At 45.8% G+C, this 25,609-nt stretch overlaps 1 protein-coding gene across 2 annotated transcripts; it reads left to right on the top strand.

The window, feature by feature from the left end:
- LOC133132740 (vascular endothelial zinc finger 1-like) lies at positions 1–23,786 on the top strand. Of its 2 annotated transcripts, XM_061248415.1 has the most exons (6): positions 1–113; positions 11,659–12,452; positions 14,029–14,098; positions 17,716–17,881; positions 20,082–20,123; positions 20,719–23,786. In XM_061248415.1, exons 1-6 carry the CDS (start codon positions 81–83, stop codon positions 21,078–21,080), a joined length of 1,467 nt encoding a protein of 488 aa, XP_061104399.1. In that variant the 5' UTR covers positions 1–80; the 3' UTR covers positions 21,081–23,786. The 2 variants fall into 2 exon arrangements, with proteins under 2 accessions (XP_061104399.1, XP_061104398.1); XM_061248414.1 differs by lacking the exon at positions 20,082–20,123.
- Positions 23,787–25,609: the final 1,823 nt, after the last annotated feature.

The raw sequence follows: 25,609 nt of genomic DNA on the forward strand, positions 1-25,609 counted from the left end.
AGGAAGTTGTAGCAGCTGCCATGTTTAGCTGCTTTGTTGTAGATTTCTTGTAGGTTTCCTGCAGATTTCTAAGTGTTGCAATGGAACCGAGCTGGAGTACATTTTTATTTCAGGTAAGTAAACTATTTTAAGGGGAAATTAACATATTTTAATGAACGACTATGAATTCCCGAATGCCTTGCCGTCCGCATTGGTTTTCGAAAGATTTAATTTTAGGTAAAGCAATCCAAGCAAAACAATGGTACATCAATCCCAGGCTTCCAGCTGTGAGGTAGGGCATGACGCTTGGAAAAAAATCTGGTCTCTTTTCTTTCCACGGTTATATCTGAAAAAACATAATTAAATTCTGTTTACATCAACGAAACCGTTCTAATAATAGTTATAGTTTGGTGGTTATATATCAAATGAGGGTAGCTAACATAGATAGCTTGCGAGCCGAACATGAGCTGCGAGATCAGTCGTCGCCACCAACGCCACCGCTAGACACTCTTGTTTTTTCTTTGCTCATAACCGTTGATCAGTTTTGTTTGTGGGGATGGGATGAATTCCTTTATCAAAACGGCATCTTCACCTAAAACAATAACTGCAAGTAAGTTATGGGAATAAAGGAAATCAATCCACGCGTTTAGAGAATTGCATCCATTTGCTAGCGAGCTAACTTTTTCTTTCCCTCTTATTCAAATGGGTATGTAACCGCGGGTTTAGAACAAGAATTCAAACTATGCATAAAAAAGCTGTAATTCTCGTGGCGATTTTTTAACCATCGATTATTCAAAACGCGGCCTATATGCGCAGATAATTTCTTCCTGATCAATAATGTTGCTAATGTGAAACCTAAACATTAAAAAAAAACTTGCTTTTATTTCGACGATTGTCTGGCTATAGATGTCTAACAACTGTGTATTTAACGTTAGACCTCTAACGTTAGCTAGCTAGCCAGCAAGCCAACCAGAAATGTTAACGTTAGCAAGCAAGCAAGCAAGCCATTTTCCGAGTTTGCACTTTGTAGTCGAGTAAAGATTTGTGTGTTTTCTTCATATTGACAATTTCCACGAATAAAGAAAAGGCATGTCTAATGCTATGGATTTCTTTCAACAATCCGGGAAAGGATTTATAGCTCGTATAGAATTATAAACTTCGTAAATTTGTGAACGGTTAGCTAACTTTTATGGCTAATGCAGCTGCGGGAAGCATTGCCTAGAATAGCTAACTAACGTTTGGTATCTTGCTATCGTTTGTTTGAATCGAACGGTTTCCAGACCACATTATTTCTAATATAGCTAGACCATCGCTATATTAGCGAATGAAATGTGATTTTATGAAACTTGCGCTGTGTTCGGTACCCCTGCTTGTGTAACACTACTCGAGTCGGCTACCTAGCTTCGACACGACTTTGAATAACATTTCGCTTGTTCTTTCTGCGAAAACATCCACACCTGGTAACGTTACTCGATAATACCAGGCGGCTGGGGGGAAATAAAAGCTTGTTGGCTTTCCATTTTGTTCATTAATATGGCTCATAAATGGGGATGTTCTCGGTATCAAACGACGGTACGTCATTGTACATTTTGACTAGGAAGCTAGGCGCCAAGAAAAGGCTGGTATTTTATTATACTGTGAATGCAGTGATTGGAGGTGTTACTACCTTAACTGAGTGGGTAGCTCGCCAGTTATTTACGAAATGAACGTAGGCTACTAAGTAGCTGCCTTGCAGGAATTGGAAAGCGGGTTCGATTGAAAACTAATAGATCGGTAACTTATGACTCGAATCTCGAGCCCTGGTTGAATTCAATGAGTCCTCTTACTAACGGTCGTTTTGAAGCAGAGTATTTGCTCTACATGGAGTTAGACCTGTTGTGCTGGCATTGGTATTGTTCAAGTCCCTCATACATAAAATAAGATCTCTACTGTTAATGGTTAACGAATTTATCACATTCAACACTTAATGAAAGGGCACATGGGCTCCGGCTTCCACGCTCAATGACATGTATTCCATGGAGCAATTATGACGGTCAGGGAAGTTGTGAAATTCCAGATAGTTCAGTGATATGAATCCCAAAGAACAGTTGCGATGGTTTTGCACAAGGCTGTGCAGCCAATGTCACGCGAAGTGCCTTTTCTTTGACTCAAGTGTACACCAAGTCTAGTCCATGTTGTTAAATATATAAAATCCCCTTTATGATGTCGATTTAACTCACTCCTCGTCTAATTTGGCCCTCCTGTTCCAGGGCAACAAATTAAGCGCGATTTCTTCTCGTACAAATATGGAAATTATTTTGCACCTTAGTTTTCTCTTAACTTTTTTATTTTTTATTTTTTGCAAATCGGTAATTATATATTTAGTTGTCGCAAGGTTACATTTATTGTTGACAATTTGTATATGTTGTGGAATTTTGGACTTGGCAGAAGTGAACGTTTTCCAAATTCCAAGGGCAATGGTTCTTTCCAAAGGGATATATTCGAAAATGCATTTAATTTCAAACTTGGGGGAAATTAACCTTTTCACCGAGCCTGAATAATTTTATGCTACCACCAAAATAAAATTTTAGACTTCAGTGTTGTCTGTTTGGCATGTTTTGCTGTGTGCTATGACTAAGAAGCTTGTGTGCAGAAGGGGAATCCAGGCAAATCCCACGAGACCCTTGCAGCATCTGAAAAATATCTTTTCTCTCGTTCTGTCCCTCTCCCTCTCTGTCCCTGAAATAATTGTCCTCAGGGCTAATTCTTATTTCTCTTTGAAGTTTCAGCTCATAGTGACAGGTAGAGCTCTGTATCTGTGTTCTGGAGAAGTGCAGCTGTTACCAGCTAATTGGTGAGTGCTAAGAGCTTGTGATGGGTGCATTTCATGTCTGACTAGGCGGAAATATCAGAAAGCCGTATGGCTGAACTCGAAATAGAACAACTATTTTTGTTGCCGTTTCAGTGACTGTGATAAAGAGCTCCATCTATTGATGCAACAGGGTTTTCACTTTACTTGGTGTATCACCTTTAATAGTCACACAAGCCATCTCCTCTTGACTAAATCTAAGACTTGATGAGTCGGTCATCGTGACTCCGGAACACTGTGTATTATATTTAACATTTGCAGTGCATGTTTAATATTGAGGAGAGTTACCCCTCCCCTCCACCCTGATGTCAGTTTCTATTTTTTTGTTGATCTGGTACTGGTGTTGAAAACCTTTACTGTCGGCTCATGTTTTTATAGCTGAGCCCACCTGTCAGTCAAAGTTGTCTGTGCTTTATAAGGAATGTTTTTCTGCTTAGTGCCCACTAGAGGTCAAATCTGAACCTGTAGTGGATTTGGGTTGCCCCGGAGACTTGACACGGCTCCACGTACCTTCCCCTCAAATCGAGTGAGAATGACGAAAGCCCAGCAGCGTGCAGTAAGGTGGGAGTGTGAGGCGGGGGGGGGCGTTGACTGCTCTGCATGAGAAGAGCTCTGTGTTCCTGGCCGTGTGTTGCGCTGGGAGCGTGAGCCGTGTGAGAGTGCGAGCGCATGTAATCCCCTTATTACTCAGCTGTGACCGAGCGAAAGCGCCCGGTTCCAGTGCTTGCGTGATTCACGCACGTCCAGCGCCTCCGCTCTCAGCGCCCGGCGCTCCCAGCTCCCCTCTGGGACGCTGGCAGCTGGATGGTGGGGTAATGAGCGAGGGAGCAGCTCTAAAATGGCTCTCCCTCTCAGCTTCTCCGCCCGCTCGAGCTAAAAAGCCGACTCGGTTCTTCCGTCTAGCTGGTTCTTCTGGATATTGTGCTGTTCAAGGACCGGGGTAACACCAGTTACATTTCACCATCGCTTCTTCAGACTCCAGTGGGATGCACACTGCTTCATAGTGTACATATTGAAGGCGCTAGACAGACCAATGTAGTTTCTCCTCTAAGCTTACCCATCACCCCCCCCCCCCCCCCCTCATTATTAGTAATCATGAACGGTTGAGAAATGCAAAGCTCTTTGCATCTTTTGGGCAGTTGTACAAAAACAATTTTTAGATCAAGCGGTTTAGTTTTCAATGTTGAGAGAATTTGGTGCAAACAGTTGATGCAGTGACTGAAAGTAATTGTCAAATAGAGAGTCCTGCACACAGTCTTGTCTAATTTTGACTGTTGAAGTACATGGCCTAATTATAATGTAGCACAACTTGTGAAAGATCAGTTCCTCAGTAAAAGTGCTCATGTTTATTGTGCAGATGCTGGTATCAGTTTGTGTCTTGAGAGTGAGTTCACAGACTATTTTAAGAAATTACGTGAATTAGAAATCATTGCATTTCCCAAGCTCTCCATAAGTGAGAAGTTTGCCGACATGCTTTTATTGGCTGTCGAAGGAATACATCAAGGATGGCATTTTGTAATGAATAAATGATCCTGTGGAGTGAAAGGCTTGTTTTGACCTTGCGAGTGACGGTTTCCACTTGAAGAAATGCTAACTGGGGCATATCATTATCCCAGCTCATATTGTTCATCGGCCCGATGCCTTTCACAACTGTCCGAGGCACCAGCACGATTAAGCCATCGCTTCAAAATAAGCTGTTTTTTGGCACACCATTTTTGCTGGATGTTGCCGATTTTTCTCCCCCCATTTTATGGCTTATTGATGATTTGCAAGGTTTTAAAATGGTGGAAATGGGCCGTCCTCGCCGTCTTGTCAGACTCGGTCTCGGGGCTGTATTATTAAGGTGCCGTGGTTTAAAATTATTCCTTCACCCCCCCCACCCCCCCCTTCGGGCTTGGTGTTATTTATCTCGGAGTGACCTCAGCCTTCACAGTAGATTTGTATCAAAATCATCGGAGCGGCGTGAAAGCTCAGCGGGCGTCTGGGGGCCTGGCTGTCACCAGTGCTCGTCTGCGGGGGCCCCTGCGTGCGAGGGGCCCGGCCGCGGGAAAAACCAGACCGCGAGGGGACGGTAACCCCGGTCAGAGCCCAGCAGGTGCGTTGTAATGGCGGCTGGGTTTGAAGCGACGGTCTGCTTCTTGAGTTCCTGGGTACGGCCACTCGGAGACACGGAGCTGGTAGAAGACGGCCAAGACTGTTACAGTGAACTCTGTGGCCAAATCGGGGGGGACTTGCTGACAAAGACCTCCTGCAGAGCCCCGAGTGCATCGCCGCTTGGATTCGTGTCTTCCACAATGGAGCAGATAAAAATAAGAGATAGAACGTGGGATTGATTTTTCTCTCCCGGCCCAGTTGAATGGATGGCTGAACTTGAAAGCGAGGGGTCACGTATTTAACCCCGCTCTCCCGGGTTTGCAGAACAGAGCGCCGTCGTCTTTAATTGCGAGGTTCCCTCGACTTCAGAGACACTTCAAGTCCCTGGCTGAGAGGCGAACACACGCACGGCCGTCAGTGTGTAGACCGCTTGGTCAGAGTGTGGTTTCTGAGGCCCAACGCACGGGGACATCGCAGTTGGGAAAGGCTGTGTGGGTCTGTGGACTCGTCTCTCTTCCTGAAGACCAGGTGAAGTGCATGGATATCACAGCTTTCACTTCATAAGCCAGCAATGCCAGATGTTGCATGTGCTGTGTTTATCATCATGATGGCAGTCCTGAATGGTTTCCAGTGTACTGCTGTGGAGGAAATCTCCTATTAAATGGGAAATAGTCTGCATTAATATTGCGCCTTTATCCAAAGCGCTGTACAGTTGATGCTTCTCATTCACCCATTCACACACGCACTCACTCACCAATGGCAATTGGCTGCCATGCAAGGCACCAACCAGCACGTCAGGAGCAAATGGGGGATTAGGTGTCTTGCTCATGGACACTGACTCACCCAGAGAGGTATTGAACCGGTAACCCTCCGACTGCTCTAACCACCTGCGCCAATGTCGCCCCATGACCCGTCTTCAGTGAGCTTGATTCGACTGTCGTCTTTTTAAAATTGCCAATGTTCATTTCATGCACTATCCATTCATTAAAAGTGCACAGCCAGTTGTTTCAGGTATATTCGTTGTTCCCAGAACCCTCAGCCCTGCTGTAGAGTAGTAAGAAAGCACCACATGAAAGCTGTGAAGTGTGAAATGATTTTGAATGATGTGTGGTATGATGCTCGTCGGGCAATCTTAAGAAGCTGCAGGAGTTGTTTTCATTTGTGAGTGCCGCCAGGAGGAAAATATTAAATCGTAAAAACGGAGACACACGCTTATTTCAGATACTCCTTGGGGAGGCTGTAAGGGTGGGAGCGTTGGTTGGGTCGTTTGTATCGTGCAATGGTTTCTCATAGACTGTAAGCGGCTTTAATTGCACCTGCACTTGCCGCTATGGTGCAATAATGACCTTGGAGTGCGAGTGAACAGCCTTCCAAAGCACTTAAAGGCAGTTCTCCTTAGTCTTGTTTTTAAGATATGAGCTCCAGTCTTGGTGCCTCTGGCAGAGGTTCTGAGCCTCCAGGGGGCTGTTCTAGTCTGTTCTGAAAGGTGGTCCTCCTGTGAGGGCCCTGTAGCAGAGCGGGGCCGTTTCTCCAGTGAGAGCCCTGTAGCAGAGCGGGGCCATTTCTCCAGTGAGAGCCCTGTAGCAGAGCGGGGCCCTTTCTCCAGTGAGAGCCCTGTAGCAGAGCGGGGCCCTTTCTCCAGTGAGAGCCCTGTAGCAGAGCGGGGCCCTTTCTCCAGTGAGAGCCCTGTAGCAGAGCAGGGCCCTTTCTCCAGTGAGAGCCCTGTAGCAGAGCGGGGCCATTTCCCCAGTGACAGCGCTCCAGTGGCTCCCTGTCTGGAGAGCGCTGAGGCTGGGGTGCACCGGGCCTGCTCTCCAGCTGCGTTCACAAAGCCAAAGTGGCGCGCTGCGACCTGTTCAGGCCCCTGGCCTGCACACCAGGCGCCTGGGTCCCTCTCGAGGGACGGGGGGGGTGAGCCAGTCAGCCGCAAGTTTCGGCTGCTCGGCAACAACAGCCCGTGGACGCGCCCCGCCCCCGCCACCCGGCCGCGCGCTCCGCCGAGTCAAAACCGAGCGGGGAGAGTTTGTAAATAAAGCGCTGCCACAGAGGTCAGCGGAGGAATGATTTCCTCTTCCCGTGACCCCTGGCGGTCTGCCTCGCTCTCCCTGGAGCCCGCCCGCGTGAGGAAGGCCCCTGTTCCTCGGCTGGCTTCCCTTTGTTCCCCCGCCACAATGGCAGACCCCAAATCTTCAGACGCGTCGTCTGCACCCCCCCCCCGCCCCAGCGGCCTGCACAATGCCTCCAACGCCCGCGGGCCCAGCCCCACATTTGGGACGCGGGCGGGGGGCCGAAGCTGCTTTCTCCTGGAGCACTTTGTGCTCGCTGAAACGAGCGCTCCCCTCCGCCCCGGCCGCCAGCTGCCCCGGCCCTGGCGGGAGACCGTTTCTCCAGCGCCGGGTCGGGGCTGCCCTGTGGCAGCGGGCCTGCGTGAGTGCGTACATGCTGGTTCCTCGCTAACGAGGGAAGCAAGGCCTATTTTTAGACGGGAACACCTACGGTGAGTAACCTCCAGTCCTGCCTGAGCTCCCCCGCCTCCATGCTCCTGACATGACATCAGCACTGATCATCAGAGCTGCAGCCCCCGCTGTGCGTCTGAGCACAGAGCAGTACAACACACACGCACGCACGCACGCACGCACACGCACACACTCTACTCACACAGCGCACGCACTCACTTCTTGCACGCACACGCACACACACTCACAGCACATGCTACTCACAGCACGCACTTACACATTTGCTGTTGGGATACATTTTAGCTTGGTGAGATGTCTGCCCAGTGCATAGGAAAATGAAGTGTAAATAAGTTTTCTAGTATCATGCTTTCAGCCCGAGGAGAGAAATAAATAAATAAATGGAGACATACGATGACTGCACACAGTTTTTATGGCCAATAGTGGGTTCATCCATTGCTGAAATTTGGCACCAGCTAATGAGCTTAGAAAGACTGTTTAGGTTTAGGTTCCGCCTCATTAAGACGGAGCTGCTACTGATTGGTCAAGATAGCACCCCCGGAAAAAATAACTGCTGTTATCAGAACCAATAACTGGCAGTTATGTTTTAACCTTGAGTTCGATACGGGAACGCCCTAGCTAAGTTAGCTAACTTTTAGCTACAGCACATCTTGCCTGGTATTTCTCACTTGGTTATTGTACTCTTTGGAAGTGATGAGCTTTTTACATGATTGCTGAATATTGACAGCGTGTCCGTTAATTGCGATAGTGACTGTAAATAACGTTAGAATTTACTGTATGCTTGTCGCTTTTATGGTAGCTGGCTAACTTGAGGCACTATAGGCTATTAGCTAATTGCCATGTGATCGCATATATTCTTTATGTAATTGAACTTTTAATCTAGTTGTCAGATTTATGCAATGTGATTGTTCATTTCTGCTAGTCTAATTTCTGTGACTTGCGACTCTTGGACTTTTGGGACGCAGTGCAATCTGTCTATTTTACGTGTTATCTTGTAACCCGATTGGTTACCATCTTTTAGGCTGCACCAAAATAGGAATTGAGGGCTTGTATATTCAGTATGGTCAGTCTTAAGCACAAGTATTTGCCTTGAGTTCTGCATTGCTTTCATTGCCATGTACATAAATATAAAAGAATAAAGATACAAGAATAGACATTACATTTGTACCCAGTTTTCTACAGTACGTCTGTAGTTCTCAACCTCAGTCCTGGGGATCACTGTGTATTCAAGTTTTCATTCCAACCACAATTGCAATCCCAGAATTTTAACAAGCTGGAAATTTTCTTAATCGGGTGCTTTAGATAATTTTAGCTTGTTTTGTATTCTTCATATTATGCATAGCAATCTCTCTCATAATATGGCTTCCGAGGGTAGATTTCTTGTGTATTTCTGCCTATATAAAGATGACCATAGTAGCCTAGTTACTACACTTGTTCCCACTATAGTCATCCTTAATTCTTGACAGACATTATTTGCACATAGTTCCACAGCTATGTTATGACTGAATGTCTGCTCCAATTCTATATTTCTCCCCCTAGCTAGCCAGGCTGACTCCATCCACAATCTATATGATCATTTCTAATTAACTAGCTTTCAAAGAAAGTGCAACACTTGTTCACTTTTCTATCTCGCATGAGTGTTGCTTGAGATGAGCAAAACATTTATAAAAATGAGTATATAAATTAACGGCTTTCAGGTAAAGACTTGTTGGGGAAAATAAAAAAATAAATAAAATCACTTTTCAAACAAAACAAAAAAAAACTTGGCATCTTTTCTGTCTGAAGGTAGCAAACTAAATATTGATGCCCAATTTAATGTGCATAAAAGGTAGGTAACTATTATTGACTGATTTGTACAATCACAGACCACAAAATTAGGAGCCTAGTAAAATAATAGTAATAGTCATAATAAAAATTAATGCAAATTGTTTATTTAAATTATTCAGCATTACGGTCTATTAATATCAGTTATATGTTGGCCACATTATAAAGTAATGCTTCAAAGCTGACCTGCTGAAAACCACAGTAATGACCGCAATGACTGGGTGAACATGACGTTTGATGGGGAAAAGATACCCACTGAAATCGGTATAGTTTGCAAAAGCATTCCTGCCAGCAGACTCCGCCACCTTTATTCATTGAGTCCTTGCACCTGATCACTACTAGGCTTCATGCGTGTAATCGATACATGCACAAACTGGTGCACGCACGCTGGTGTGGAATGCAGCTGACCCAGTCTAATTTTAGCTTTCGGCTTTGTAGTAAAGCAAATCGATCCCAAGGACAGTAATTGGCATGGCTAAAATATGTCAAGCCTAATGTGTTCTCAAACTGTTATTTCACCTGTGTAAGAATGCAAAGAATTGCAATGGCTTAGCAATGTAAACCAATGGCAATCTTTTTGACACCAGCTGCAGTACCTCAACCAGCCACTGGGTACAGAGTGGCTTCAGAGCTCATTTTCAATGCTGAAGGCCTGATTCAGCCCCTTTCCAGTCTGGCCTGGACTGTGGGCTCAAGCTCCAGGGCTTGTTGAGGTCCTGTCTGAGCCAGAGCGCACCGATACAGACACACGCACCCTGAAAATGAGTCACTTTCTATTTTGGACGTGTTCTGAAGCCGACGCTCTAGCTGAGAGCCCACAGTCTCCCTTTGAGCAGTCGGGCCGATCTGACTCTCACTCAGGATGAAGCAGCGCGCTGTGCAGAACAGACAGGGCTGCCAGTGTTTAATGCCTGAGTGCCGCTCACACGGTGTACCTAAACTCCACACAGGAGCAACACAGTATCACTGCAGGCTGTGTTGGGACTGAGATGCCTCAGTCTTTCTTTAACTCTTCCAGGACTGAGCTGCCGTCGATGTGTGTGATATTACCCTGATAAGAACAGTTATACATATTTTAAAAAGGAACAAGTGACAAGCTAGTACTAGCAAGCAATTTTTGGCCATTTCAGGGGGTTAAGAATGCGGGCACCACAAAGAATTGAATGTTACACTATAGTTATCTGTTTTAAAACTGCAGCTGTTGGTTCACGTATGGCGTTTCTTAAGGTTCACAGAGGATCCGTGTTTATTTGTTGCACGTGAATTCAAACAACCGGTAAACAACGTGGTTTTCCACCATGCTGTATCTATGTAAAAATAAATGAAGCAATACATTGGACAAATTTTGCAAGCGATATTACTAAGTAGGCAAGTTGAAACAGTCACATAAAGGCTATAATTGCATTTAAGTACTGTTTATGAATTTATTAAATCCAACTTAAATCACTATCCAAGTGTTTTTTTTTTTTTTTTCTGATGTTGGCCAGAGCTTATCTACATTATCCAGGACCATTTAGTGTAACTATTTCTAAAATCAAGTAGAATTGTTGGCGTAAATCCTTAAACCAGGAGCCTATCATGATTGCCCTGCACCATACAAAACCTGGTGTTACCATATTTGGCATGAAATGTGTAAATCTGCTGCTGCTGCAATCTTTGTTACAGACATGGTTGTGCACTCCATGCTCACACAATATTTGCCTATCAAGTCTGTCAGGCAGAACAGAAGCCATAGGGAAGAGGGACGAAAACACGAAGAATTGTAATTTTAACCAATGCATTAAAAAACAATTACACCTCCGGCATGCCTGGACACAAACTACAGCGATTTAACTACACATTGCTGTACAACTGTGAAATTAGACTGCACAATATCAATGTAAATGTAAACCTTTAATTTGGCAATTAAGCTATTATCTGACTTACAATGACTTACATTAAGATGGTTTGAAAATGCCGTTAAATTTGTCAGTACTCCAGTTTTTGTTTCTTTCCCCATAAATAAGATGCGACCTTGAGCGGTTATAAGCGGTGTCATTTACACTGTAACCATTTACAAAATGGGATGGTAAACGGATGATTTGTCACATCCCTTGTAACTGGGGAAACTAAAGATGTAGGCTAATCTCCCACAGAGAGCTGGTTATGTAAAGGAGTTGTGATATAAAATTGACATTGAATAATGCTGCAGATCATCTGACTGGTTAATCTAGGCAATTCTAGGTTCAAACCATTTTCCTGTGTGCGCTGCTCTTCTGAGGTTGTGTAGGTGACCCTCTTGCAGGTTGCTAGCTGTGTGTGTTGTGTGTGGACACATTTGGCTGTTGTGATGTTGAGGAGCAGATTGTCAGTGGCATTCTTGTAGGTCGCTCTTGTGTGCGTGTGTACACTAGTGTGTATATGTATGCTGACGTGTGTGTGGCCGTCTCCCTCCCTCAGCAGGCTAATGAAGCCCTCCACCACCAGCACCAGGTGGCCCAGAACAGCCTGCTGCCGCTGCTCAACTCCGGGGCAGAGCCGCCGGACCAGAAGCCCGTGCTGCCCATCCCCCTGGACCAGAAGCCCCCGGTGAGCGCGGCCGAGCTGATGAAGGACAACGTGGCGAGCGGGACGGGGGGCGGGGGCGGAGGAGGGGGTGGCGGGGGGGGCCCGCCCCACGTGGTGGTGAAGAAGGAGCAGAAGACCAAAACGCCCTTCATCTGCGGCTACTGCAACAAGGCCTTCCGCGACAGCTACCACCTGCGACGGCACGAGTCCTGCCACACCGGCGTCAAGATGGTGTCGCGGCCCAAGAAGACGGCGCAGACGGCCCCCACCATGGTGCCACTCATCTCCACCGTGCCACGCGAGAACAGCAGCAACCCCTCCTACATCTCCACCATCGCCGGCATCCTCACCACCGCCACCACCTCCGTCTCCACCGGCTCCAGCATCATGTCGGCCTCGCCCATGGCCAGCGTGCAGCAGCAGCAGCAGCAGCAGCAGAGCGCGCCCAAGAAGCCCCCCAAGCCCGTGAAGAAGAACCACGGCTGCGAGATGTGCGGCAAGGCCTTCCGTGACGTCTACCACCTGAACCGCCACAAGCTGTCGCACTCGGACGAGAAGCCCTTCGAGTGCCCCATCTGCCAGCAGCGCTTCAAGAGGAAGGACCGCATGACCTACCACGTGCGCTCGCACGAGGGCGGTGTGCACAAGCCCTACGTCTGCTCTGTGTGCGGGAAGGGCTTCTCCAGGTACGTCTCTTGCTGGGGGGAAGGGGGTTTGGGTTACGCTGCAGGTGTGTGGCCTGCTTGAATAGAGGGACCGGTCCGGGCTCTGAATGCTGCAGTGTGCTGCACGTAAACCAGGGGTCGGCAACACTGGTCCTGGACAGCCGCAGGGTGTGCTGGTTTTTGTTGTTACTCAGCACTTGATCAATGAAAGCAGTTGATTATAGTTAACTCACCTCAGCTGATTTCTTGGGTCTGAATTGGTTGCTGATACTAAGGTGAAAACAAAAACCTGTGGCTCTCCAGGACCAGGGTTGCCGACCCCCGACTTTGAGTGTTTGTCTGGTCTGTCCAGACGGGCAGATTTGGTGGCAGCTCTATTTTAAGTCACTCGATTCATTGAAGGCCTTTTTTCCGCTCTTGAATTGGCACTGGCTCCAAACCTGCAAGCTATCGTTTTGCAGCATAATTTTAATTTGAATTGGTCACTGTGAGCACCTGTAATGGGATAGTATGCTATGTCTAACTTGCTTCGTCACCTAGTCCACTGCGAATCGCCTTGAAGCAGTGGTGGCGCTAAGTGGGTCGGTGATTACTTATTGGTCATGAAGGAGGTTTTCCAGTAAAGCCTGGCAGCTCGTTTCAGGGCCGGGTTCCCCTTCCCAGATGCCTCTGCTCCACAAGGGCGTAGGCCCGCCTGGTTCGGAGCATGCAGCGGCTCGCTCCCCTCGCCGCCCCCGCGTCCCGTACAGCTGTGGGCCATCACCTCGCCTCTCCCGACACCCCGCCACAGCGGTTAGGGAGGGGGCGGGGGAGAGGGTGGTTGAGATTAATTTTGCCTTGAGCAATAAAGCGCACAATAAAAATGGCACTCCTGAAGGAAGCGCTCCCGCTGTTGCCAGAAAGAGATCCGGGGAAACAAAAGGGAAGCCGCTTTCAGGGTGGGAACAGCTGTCTTGATTAGCGCTGCGGCCCAGGAATGCTTTCCCATCGCCTTGGGGATAATCGGCTTTGAACGCCGCATTGTCTCGGGACCTGTAAGAACCGCGCATGGGCGACGGGCATCTCTGCGCTCGACGAGGAGTGTCCCACTGCGAGGAGCGGGCGTCGGCGAGGCCGTTAAGGTCAGCGTAGCGCCTGCTCATCGGCGGGGAGGGACGTCTGCAGGTGGAGCGTCTGGCAGCTGCTGCCATCCTGCATTACTGGCCAAAGAGCCAGTCATTCTGCATCAGGGGCCTCTAAAAGATTATACTTCTCTCCTTAACAGTAAAAGCCTTTGCCAGAGCAAGACAACCATGGACACGCTGGCAGTGTTTTTACCTCTCTGATGGATTCTCTTTCTCGCAGTGCGCTCGCTCTCAGCCTCAGCGGACCTAGTCCAGTAACTGCTGATAAGGGGGAAGGTGGTTTAGTTCAGGCAGTGTGAAGTTCTGCCCTGGCTTCAGAATGGAGTATCTGAATCTGGATGGACTGTGGTTCGAGAGTGGTTTAGTCAACTGGCGGAATTAGAACATTCTAGTCACTATGGCTGGCTTGCTTCTGGATACTAATGACCGTGTGTTTTGGAAAATAACTCTGTTCTTCGCCTCCTGTCCTCCAGGCCTGACCACCTAAGCTGCCACGTGAAGCATGTCCATTCCACGGAGAGACCGTTCAAATGCCAAGTTACGGTAAGAAATTCCTGTCCACGCAAAGCCCTTCTCAAAAGCTGGTGATTACACACGAGCCCCGCAGTTGTTAGTCTATTTAAATTCTTGCCGCTTCGCCGAAATCAGTGCTGCCGGTTTTCCTGCCGGCTACTGAACTATGTTTAGGCAACATTGGCAATTTCAACCATCTAATGGAAATGCTGTGGGTCATATGGATCCCTTTTTCGTTTTCCACCACTTAAAAGCCAAACAATGCTTGCCTGAAGGGTCTGAATGTTATTGCATTGTGCAAGGCAATGTAGGTGTAGTGCAGTATGCAGGTATTTTGTGAAATGAATATGGGGTTAAAGTGCAGACTGTCACCTTTAATTTGAGCGCATTTACATCCATATTGCATAATTTGTGTAGGAATGAATCCCTTTTGTCTTATTAAGTGACCAAAAGTAATTTGACAGTTGACTACAGAGCTGCTTCTGATTAGTTTGCTGTATTCAGTTGCTTCCTTGGTGCAGATATGAGAGCTAGGCCAGTATCTAGTCTTGACGCTAGGTGTTCAATTGCCTTTGGAGTCAGTCATTGGCATTTGTCAACATGAGGACCAGGGTTGTGTCTGTGTCCAAGAAGCTATTATGAGACTGAAAAATAAGAATAAACAATAGGCTTACCAAAATGAATCATCATTAAGAGAGTAGGGGTGAGCTCAATAAATGCAAAGTGCCTAGTAGGCTAAGGAAGACCTCTACAGTTGATGACCAAGAAATTCTCGCCATAATGAAGAAAAACCCCCAAACGCATATCCGACCATTCAGAAACACATCTCAGGAGGCAGGCGTTGATGTTTCAGTGACTCCTGCATGCATCCATCTAAAGAGGCTACACTGCAAATGCAAACCACTAGTTGGTTGCAAAAACAGGATGGGCAGGTTACAGTTTGCTGAATAGTACATAAAAAAGCCTGCAAACTTCTGGAGAAAGGTCTTGTGGACAGATGAAACTAAGGTTCACTTGGGCTGTTCCTTTTAACCTCCTTACTTTGCTCCAAGCACCCCCTTCATCTGTGAAACATGGGCTTTGGGCATGTATGGCTGCTGCAGGTGCTGGCTCACTTGCCTTCATTGATAATGCAGTTGCTCATAGCAGCAGCGGAATCAAAAAAAGTGTACATAAGCATTTTATCTGCTTCAGTCAAATGCCTCCAAACTCATTGGACAATGCTTCGTCCCACAGCAAGACAATGATCCCGAACTTGAACCAGCTCTCTTAATGATGTTCTAAGCAGTTTGCTTTGGTAAGCCTATTGTTTGGCGTATGTCTCTGACTTTTTGTCTTAATCAGCCTCATAATGGCTTCCTTGACTTTAATTGCCACATTTCTGGTCCTCATGTTCACAAATACCAATGACAGACCCCAAAAGCAATCTGAAGCCTAGACTCAAGATTGGGTACTGAAAGCTTTCTCATACCTGCACTAAGGAAGCAATTGCATACACCTGACCTCTGAGAATCAAACGGTTCAATTACATTTGGGCGACATCATATAAAGCGGTATGTAATTCCAAAATGTGTTGTCCAGTATGGATGTGAATGCCCTCAAATTGAAGGTGACCTCATTCTCTTTTCAAACCCAACTTGCTAGTCAAAAGAACAGAATGTGCCATTGTCCAAATACATACGGACTGCACTGTACAGGATGCTCATATTAAGTTGTATTTTTACAATGGCATTTGTTGCCAGCTCAAACACTTCTGGAAGACCCCTGTTACTGTGGTGGTTATGTGTTTAGCCGGGAAGACTTCACTGCTCGGTGCACTGCCTAGCCTTCGATGCATTTTTGTGGGGTAGTGTGCCTTAATAACGCTCTGTTGGGGCTATATGGGAGATGGGGATCATGCAGAGAATCACTTCGCTCACACCCACAGCAAGCGATCATCCGTTAGTGTTCAGAACGTGGATACGGCCTGTGTGAAGCCATTTGAATTGGAGGCGTTTGAGTTCTTGCCCAGTCCCAAAGAGCCGTGACTAAATTCTGTGATAAAAATATCTGCAGAAAGTGCTGTAGAATGCATCACTCATGGTGGGTGTGGATTTGAAATTCTTCTAAGAAGTCCATTGAAAAAAGATGCAGCTAACTGCATCTCACATATATGGAAACCTTCAATGCCGTGTTGCTGTTTAGTTCCAATATGATCATCGCTAGCAAGGTTTGCTGTGGCCCAAATTTCCAAAAACTGGTCTTTGGAAACGATAAAACATTTTTTTGAATCGAGCCTTTCAAAACATGATCCGGCCGTTTCTTAATGGAATCCAGTAGTTTCCACAGCCATGTGGTGTAACGCAAGTCAGATGGGCAGCGCCGTTTTTCTCCAGTTAGCTCGGCAGTACATGATGATTGACGTCTGGTTGCAGGCTGTGTGACTGTGCTGGTCTCTACAGTTGTCATGTAGGCTCCTCAGCGCAGGTGCACGTGCCGTGTTGTATCGCAGCAGTACGGCTTCCTTTCAATTGGAGTTGGTGTGAATGTCCATGTATTGTCAATGTATTTTAAGTGGACATTGCTCAAATCTAATTTAAATGTCTTCTGTTAATAAATGGTGGAATGTCTGGGGGAATCCACAACCAAGAACATGATTTATTTTAAAACGGTAGTCAAAAACATGGCAAAATTATAAAAAAAAGTTGGATGTTTTGCTATACAAAATTTGTCCGACATTGGGATGGAAAGCCCCTGCCTACGGATTACTTGCAATGATTCATTAAAGGTGAAAGGTCCTGTTGTAATTGCACACATTTGAAGCAGCTTTCAGTTGCCAGCATTTGGCATTTGCTGTGCAGGTTCATGACGTGACCTAGCAATCGAGCACTTGCCCAGACATATCACTTTCCTGAGGTTTTGGCAGTCACATTTTCCAACAAAATAACTGGCCTTCTGTGACATTTAAATGAACTGCACATTGTAATGGACATATTTGCATTTTGGCAACCGTAGTTCAGTACAAAACAAACATCACATTTCACTGGCACGCAGCGGATCAGTGTGAAACCAGATGAATGTTTCAGTTTGTCTGGCACCGAACTGATGTTTCTGAAGACTAAGGTAGAATGGATGGCTGATGTGAAAGGGCTCTTACGGACTTCGTAGGTATTTTGGGGGCATAGACCAAAAATACACACACAATGTTACACTGTAAAACTCTTGAAATATATTGGTTCACCTGATATTTGTTTTAAAATACATGGCATAGTTTGCCTTGTGCAGCTATTTTTGTGATGCAGCAAAGCAGAGGGAGCAGAGGGAATTTCTTTTTTTTCCTTTTTTATTTTTCTTCCCATTTATAACTGCTGCTTGAGAAATGGGAAGGTCCTCATCCCAAAAGCTTAACACTTGGGGTCTGAGAGCTGCTGGTTTTCCGCCCTCCTTTTACCTTGGAGTCAGATATGAAGACAGTCTGGCCAGTCGGTAGCAATAATTACCCGGCGAAAGGAAAACCAGGGTGATCTCTTGGAGGTTGTATCTTGAAGTCAGACTTTTTCGGCATTTGAGAAACACGCTCGCACACATTAGCCCTTGTGAGGATGGCGCTGCTTGACTGTGAGCGTGACTTAGAGCTGGGCCCTGGCCCTCTGTGTCGTGTGCTGCAGGCCTGCACGTCCGCCTTCGCCACCAAAGACAGACTACGCTCACACATGATCCGACACGAAGGGAAAGTCACCTGCAACATCTGCGGCAAGATGCTGAGCGCGGCCTACATCACCAGCCACCTAAAGACACACGGGCAAGCCAACTTCAACACTTCCTGTAACAAAGGTACGGCGGCCCCACCAACGCACACTCGCGCGCACGAACGCACGCACAGACGAACCCACACGCACGCTCGAACGCAAACACGCACTGCACCCAGCCCCCCTCCCATAACCATTAGTCACGCTCCAAGGCTCCGTCACGCTGACGCACTTCCAGGCCGGTGACTTGTCTACCCAAACTGACTGAGGAGGCTTGCAGGTTTCTTCGAGCCAGTTTTTTTTATTTATTATTTATTTATTTTTATTTATTTTTCTCCCCCCCCCCCCCTTGCCAGATTATTGCAGTCATTTCATTGTTTCAGTGATGTCACAATTTGTGCGTGTTTGTATTGGTTATGTATGCCATATTCTGTATGTGGCACGTAGCTCTGCTCCGGAAATTTGAGAGGCTGGAGTGTTTGATGGGACTAAGGCATATGGTCAGCTCAAATCTCCATAATGGTTTGGCTTGACACAAATCGGGCTTTGGTGAGAATACCTAGCGTCGGAAGGCAGGTTGCCCTCGCATCAGGCCCAGTGCGAAGGAGAGAATTTGAGCTGTGATGCTGTAGAGGTCTCGTTACCTCCTGCCTCGTGTTCAGGGATAACGTGCCCCCCGGGGGCGGCTGTGGGCAGTGAACTAGACAACCTCGTCATGTAGCCCGTCGGGCCGGCAGGGCGGCAGTAAGGATCCAGGTGTTTCCCTCTGTCCATTTGTTCCATGTCCCCGCTACCGTATGGTTTTTGGTACATTACACACCCTTAGAAGTTAGACTGGTGGAGATCCGACCTGGCAGGCCCTGCATTCTGAAACGGGGTCACTGGGAGTTCAAGGAATGGAAAACGTTTTTCTTAGTTTCCAAACAGTTTTGTCTGTCGATACTTGTCAACTAATGCTCCACCCCGAAATAAATGAATGTGGACGGTGGCCTAAATCACAGATGTTTGTTGCAGTTTGTTAAAGCCAAATATCATTGCAGTCCCTGTCACTGCATGTGTACCAGTGAACTCTGAGTGACATGTATCCTTACTGACAGAAATGTGTAGCCTGTAGCACAAACATGTTCTGAAATGTTCTAAATTTAAACTTGAAGCGCTTTCAACAGCAAACAACTTCGTGTACACAGAAGTAGGGTTTGGGAAAAGGACACAGAGATACCCGATACGGCCAGAGAAATGTTTTAATTTCCTCCACTCATTAAATGTGTTGAGAAGCGCTGCTTGGGGGAGGGAGCTTGTGAGGAAGATTAGGTTTGACTGATGAGCCCTCTCATTGGCCCCCTTTGCGTTGGCGGACTCTCGGCTTTAAGCTTTACTGCTGGGCGGTGGAGGGGGCGGGGGGGTTACCATAGAGCAGAGTACAGATAACATACAGAAAAGCATTTTCCACTATACACCCTCCCCCCTCCCCCCACGCGCACACAATTCCTCCTCTTAGCCTGTCTACCCTACCAGACAGAATTCCAATCATTTCAAGGAACCTCCTTCATATTAATCCACAACTATTATCAGTTGAGCTGTTTTTTTTTTGTTTTTTTCTCCTTTTTTGTAAGGGAACAGGATGTTAAGGATCCCCTCCCACACTCACCGGCATATCAAACTCCCTGTGCAGTAGAATGAATCATAAAATGAATGTCCTAAGTCTTGCCGTATTTTGAGTTTATTTCTTTTGCTTTTCTTGTCATGTACTGTTGTTAATCCATCTCCCATCCAACCCCCCCACCCCCCAGCATGATTAAATTCAGCTAGTGAAAGCCGTTTCTCCTCCTAAGGGTGAAAGGGAATTGCTTCATTTCGGAGTTGGGGTGTGATTCCCGTTCCCATGCGGAAGCGCATTTACCTCCTGGCCAGGCTTTTCAAAAGAAGCGAAAGGAATGTAACATAGTTTGATTACACAGGGCTTAGTGGTTATTAAACATGATGGTCGTTGGCGATGTCTCAATACCAACAAAAGAGGAATTGGGCAGTATATGGAGAAATAAAACTTTATGTCCTTCCCCTTGAATTCTAAGCTAATACATTTGGAACAAGTGGCTTTTTGCATAAGAGCTTTTCGAGCTGTGATTGCCCAAGCTCTCGTGCGTCGCAGTGTACCTGCAACGGCCTGCCGTTCCGACCGTACCGTCCGCGGGGGCAGTAGACCCCAGAGACAGCAGGTGGCGGTAGTGCTCCAGCCCGGGGGGGGAATGTCCGTTATAACCCTCTGTGTCTGTATTCCTGAATAGGGCTAGGGGACTGGCAGTGGAGCTCCACAGGGGTGCGAAAAGGTAATACTGTAGTGTGCTAGAAACCCCCCCTACTCAAACCGAACACAATATGCAGGGACCCGCTCCTGCACCACAAACACCTCTGTCTAGAGTCGCCTCAGTTGCTCCATATCAACTAGTGGAAAGCATGTTGCCGTCATAGGAATTAAGCTTGTATCTGCTCCCCCCCCCCCCCCAGCCACTGAAAATGTGGGTTTAATTGCAAAAACAACAAAACAAAAGAGTCACAGGTGAGTAGTCAGGTCAGAATAACTTGGTCTTTCTGTATATGTTATTTTTTCATTCGTCAGCAGTGGGAACAAAGAAAATCAAAAAGCTTTACTGAAATTTTGAAGGTATATGGGTTGCCCTCCTTTTTCCCTTCATTATGAAAAGTGAATCATTCCCAAAGTGTTTCTCATAGTTTTTTCTTTCTGTTTGCATTTCAGTGTTATTAATTTTAGTTATGGTTAGAGTCCTAAAATGCCTCTGACCTTAGTGTCCCCATAAGCCTGAAGGCAGAACAATATTTTATATTCTTTATGAACCTGTCCAGGGAAGAGGGTGGCTGTGCGCTCACATTTTAATGCTGTATTTGTGTCCGTTTTATTTTTAGACACTAACGAAGTCTGCAACTCTGCCTCAGCCACACCCGTCACGGCCTCCGCCCCCATCACCACGGCAATGAACCGCGGCAACATCAGCAACCCGGTCACCATCGCGGCGCAAATGAACATTACCACCAACACGGTCAACATCACCTCGCCAGTCAACCTCCAGCACCCCGTGACCATAACGGGCCCGGTCAACATCGCCTCGGTCAACATCCCGGCCACGGCGCCCATGAATATCGCCCACCCGGTGGCCATCACCACCCCCATGCCCATGAATATCACAGGGCCCCTCAACATCGCCATGAGACCCATGGAGAGCATGCCTTTTCTGTCCCAGGTCCTGCCTTCCTCCCCTCCCTGGTAAAAAGGAATAAGGGGGGGGGGGGGGGAGAAACAAACTCCAGCCTCCAGTTTTCTACCATTTCACCTACCCCCCCTTCCTCCCGACTCCACCCCAGGTATTAACGTTTACTCGGTGCGGGGGGCAGCTGCAGCCGGAAGCAGAGTTGCAGCTCGAAAGATAAAATACAAAATAGGAGAATGCTAGGGCTTTTTTTCTTTTTTTCTTTTTTTTTAATTTTTTTTTAATGGTTTTGTTTTTGTTTTGTTTTGTTTCTTTCCTTGATCTGAAGGACATTGAGTTTTGGAGGGGGTGTAGAACAGCACATTTGGCAGTTTGATGGGCGGAGTGAGATGAATGAAGGCGTTTGCCTCCTGTCCAGCCTCAGGACCGCAGGACCTCTGAGTTTGGGAGGGGAGGGTTTGGGTAAAAGGACAAATGCAATAAGTGTGCATTGCTGGTGTTAGTTTCAACGGATATCTCACCGAGTTGTGGGTGTTTATGATGTTTTTTTAATAGCCTGCTAATCAGTATTTAATGTTTTAAGGAGAAAACGACGACAAAAGGGACAAAGGCTTCCATTGTGAGGGAAGAATTTTTCATGTGTGAAACTTGATTTTTAGCTTTTTATTTTGAGGTACAGTGACTATGTTATGCGGTTGCTTATGACCCGATAATGTTAACCCTCTCCAATCACTCCAATCTATTAACATCATGAAGTCCCTCACTGCTTAAGGTATCTTCAGTTTATTTGTCTTTTGTTTGGGATGGCTGGAATGTGCTTCTTTTACTTGGCTGTCAGTGGACATTGGCCACTGACAGCAGTTGGAAGAGGAGTCTTGCACTGAATGCATATCCCGTGTGTAATAAAATGCCAGTATTATCAAAGATCAAAACTGAGAGTGTTAGGCGACCAGCCGTTAATGTAGATACCGGGGCCATCTAGTGGCCTGCAGAAACCATGCTGAGATTGGTCCTAAAGTTCACCAGTTTTGCTATGACGGTTATGTTGGTGACGGATTGTAGTTTAACTAGAATTCCTTTATACCCTTGGTTTTTTTTTTTTTTTTTTTCCTCCCTTTGTTCAGGAGCCTGTTGGTAAGGACCTTCTGCTCAGGAATCTTGCAGAGCGTAGCCCAGTAATCTGGTTGTGTTAAAACAATGAATTCATGTCTAACACACAACTTTATCCTGGACTTTTCCATGTTACTTTGTAAATACTTAACACACCATATACTTTTTTTTTTTTTTGGCTAAAAGAAAACATAGAAGCCCTTCATAGGTCAGGGAGCCAAGAACTTTAGTCACTTTTAATATTACCGTCCATATTTTAAGGAAATTGTCTGAATGACTCCTGATAGTTGAATGGTTTATTTCAATACCTTCACAAACTCAGCATTGAGCTAAAGCTGCCATGTGGGTTCAGGTGCACTGGCAATAATTCCTCAATGTCCTGTGGTAAACCAGGAAACAAACTGTCAGAGGGAACCCCATGTATTCTGTGGATGTTCCTAGAGAACTGGGGGACCAGACGTCTTTGGTCCTCTGGTTCTCATTGACGGTCGTTTCACTGAACACGTCTGCTCAGCACTTGTAACCCCTGTGTACAAACTGCTTGGAAGCTCTGAGCCAGTTTGGAACCGTTGGCCATCAGAAACTGCATGATTTTGAGGCCTAGTGTGCCATTTTTGTGTGAACCCGATGTCTGGTTGCTGTGCAAACCAAGAATGGCTGTCAAACAAAAAAAGAAATTCCCTCTGCCCTGGAGTGTTGCATGAGAAGTGGAACTATAGGGTTTGAATGGGTCGCAAGCTCTGAAAAACCAAACTAACGAGAGGGATTAAAAACAAGCCTTTGAACAGAAAACACTAAAAACTACACTTGGGCGGGTATGAAATGCTGAATGGAGATGATAACGTTTGAGCTGCTGAGAAAGTAATTTGATGGTAAGCTCTGATCTACTACATGGAATAATGGCGCACTGAAATACTGTATGGTTCCTTGTCCAGAAACCGATTGATTGGATGCATGGCTGAGGTCATCTTCACATGTTCAAACTATTGTCAGAATTGCAAGGCTGTTATATTTGACTACATTTAGGTGTTCTAACATATCTGCGTTACTGTGATGAACAGGTGTTTGTGTCCTTGCAATCTGCGAAAGAGGGGCATTGTATACACCTATCACGAACACAAGAAAATGCATGAATTGAGATGAACAAGTCTTGCTTTGAAGAGGGAATGGCTTGACAAATGCATTGTTTATTTGCTTTACAGGGGAAAGATGACACTTTTTTTATTTTTCTTTATCTCCGCTAAATAAAATTGGAAATGCCGTGCTTTTTAAAAAATGTATTTGGAGAAAAAAATAAACATTTTAATTTTAGCTATCAAAGATGAATTGGCAGATCTCAGACCCTTGTGAAGGCAGTTGAATGTATATCTTTGTAAAAAAACAAAACAAAAAAAAACCATTTAGTTCTGAGGATGTGGTAGTTATAATAGACACGTGAAAGAAAAAGTAAGATAACCTTTTATAAATCTTTTGTATTAGAACATTAACAATGGTAATTTTTGTATATATGAAGACTAGGCTTTCTGATTAGCAGAAAGGTAAAACATTCCTACATTTTTTTTAAATGTATGTTTGTCAAATAATTATGTAAACATGCCCAATGTTTTATGTGCCTTTTATTTGGGTTGTCTAAATAAAAGAAAACTATAAAACATGCAGGGGAATTGTGAGTGTCTTTGCCATCCTTCAGGTATGAAAGGTAGGAGATGACTCCTCATGTCCTTCCACTCAATATTAATCACAGATTGTTTTTTATATTAATACCATGGTTAAGATTTCTCATCTTTGCACAATAATATTCAAACACTTCAGACTGGTTTCTTGACACTGTCTAAGAATTGTAACCACTCTGTTATACACTCCTGTTTTAATCGCATACAAATGTTCACCGTTTGGTAAATAGGCTGGGCAAGTCTTGGATTTTATCTGATCTTGGAAAAATTGTGTGCAAATGACCGCATCTCTGGAATGTGAAAGCTAGGCAGCTGCAGCAGCTCCTGTTCGCTAGCACTGCGACACTGCCGTGCGTGGAATAATGGTGCCATTCATGTACATCAGCAGCTTGCCACACACATACATGCAGCTCCTGTTCCTGCAGGTTTTGTTTAATTCCCTGACTACATGTTACTCACGGACAAGCAGGCACTAATCTCCTGAGGGTTGAAACTGGAAAGGAACATACCAATGATATAATTAAGGTCATGTGCAAGGTATCAATGGGAGGATTGTTGAGTGAAGGAGATTTGGATATACACTCACTGAGCACTTTATTAGGAACATACTTGTACATACTTATTCATGTGATCATGTAATCAGCCAATTATGTGGCAGCAGTGCAATTCATGCAGATAAGGGTCAGGAGCTTCAATTTGTGTTCACAAAATGGGGGAAAAAGAAATGTGTTTGGTGACTGGCAAGATTGTTGGTACCTGGCAGGCTGGTTTGAGTATTTCTGTAACTGCTGATCTCCTGGGATTTTCACGCGCAACAATCTAGAGTTCTCTCAGAATGGTGTGAAAATCAAGGCTATGGTAACTGAGAACCACTCTGTACAATTTTAGTGAGCAGAATAGCATCTTGGAATGCACCGCACATTGAACTTCGAGGCAGATGGGCTACAACAGCCGAAGACCATGTTCAGGTCCACAGGCTGTCCAGTTTTGGTGAGCCTGTGCCAAAACTGGACAGTTGAAGACTGGAAAAATGTAGCCTGGTCTGATTAATCTCAATTTCTGCTGAGGCATGCAGATGGTAGGGTCAGACTGCATGTGCCAACCTCCTAATAAATGCTCTGAGTGTAAGTCGTGTTTATGTTCGTGCCGTGACTTCACGAGGCATCCGTTGAAAGTACAACCCCCACTTCCTAACGTTTGCTTTAATTTTAATGTGCATCTTAATTTGCCATCTTGAGGCTACGTCTGCTCCATAACATGCAGTGATATTGATTTCTCATGTGACTGACCTTTATACGCTCAAATTGGACCAACCATCTGCTGCATACATAGCCATTGATGTGTAACCTGCTCTTCATGTCGTGCGCTTCACATAATGGCAGGCGGAGCACAACACTGAGTATTTGGTCACAAAAAGGAGATTTCAGTTTACCCATAAAAGGTGGCCACCCCCATAAAAGTTCACGCGCTGGACACGTTGTGTGGTTACAGCGTTATTAAATGAGTCTAATATTATGGGACACCAGACAACTATGTAAACGTCTAAAAAAATTAGGGTTTGTTAAGACCAGTCATTAACTATTTTTCACTTCACCCACACATTCTTTCGTTTTAAATGCGTTGACTTTTTTATTTTTATGTAGGCTACCTACACGTTGAAATAAACCTATAAAGCTGAGAGTGGCTGCGTATGAACTCCACGCGTGGAAGCAATATGCTATCTGCATGAGGTTTGTAATTCCCACCCGTGTATTCTGTTTTTGTTCCAAGAAGAACTGGAATCCCAGGACTTTATAAAGCTCTTAA

Source organism: Conger conger, chromosome 7, assembly GCF_963514075.1.
Source record: "Conger conger chromosome 7, fConCon1.1, whole genome shotgun sequence".
Taxonomy (NCBI): Eukaryota; Metazoa; Chordata; class Actinopteri; order Anguilliformes; family Congridae; genus Conger; species Conger conger.

What these genes read in the sequence shown, in the direction of transcription:
- LOC133132740 (XM_061248415.1), top strand. Translation starts at nt 81, where the DNA reads ATGGAACCGAGCTGGAGTACATTTTTATTTCAG. An exon ending in CAACACTTCCTGTAACAAAG is followed by an intron (nt 17,882 to 20,081) that starts GTACGGCGGCCC and finishes ATTCCTGAATAG; the next exon opens with GGCTAGGGGACTGGCAGTGG. An exon ending in CTCCACAGGGGTGCGAAAAG is followed by an intron (nt 20,124 to 20,718) that starts GTAATACTGTAG and finishes TTTTATTTTTAG; the next exon opens with ACACTAACGAAGTCTGCAAC.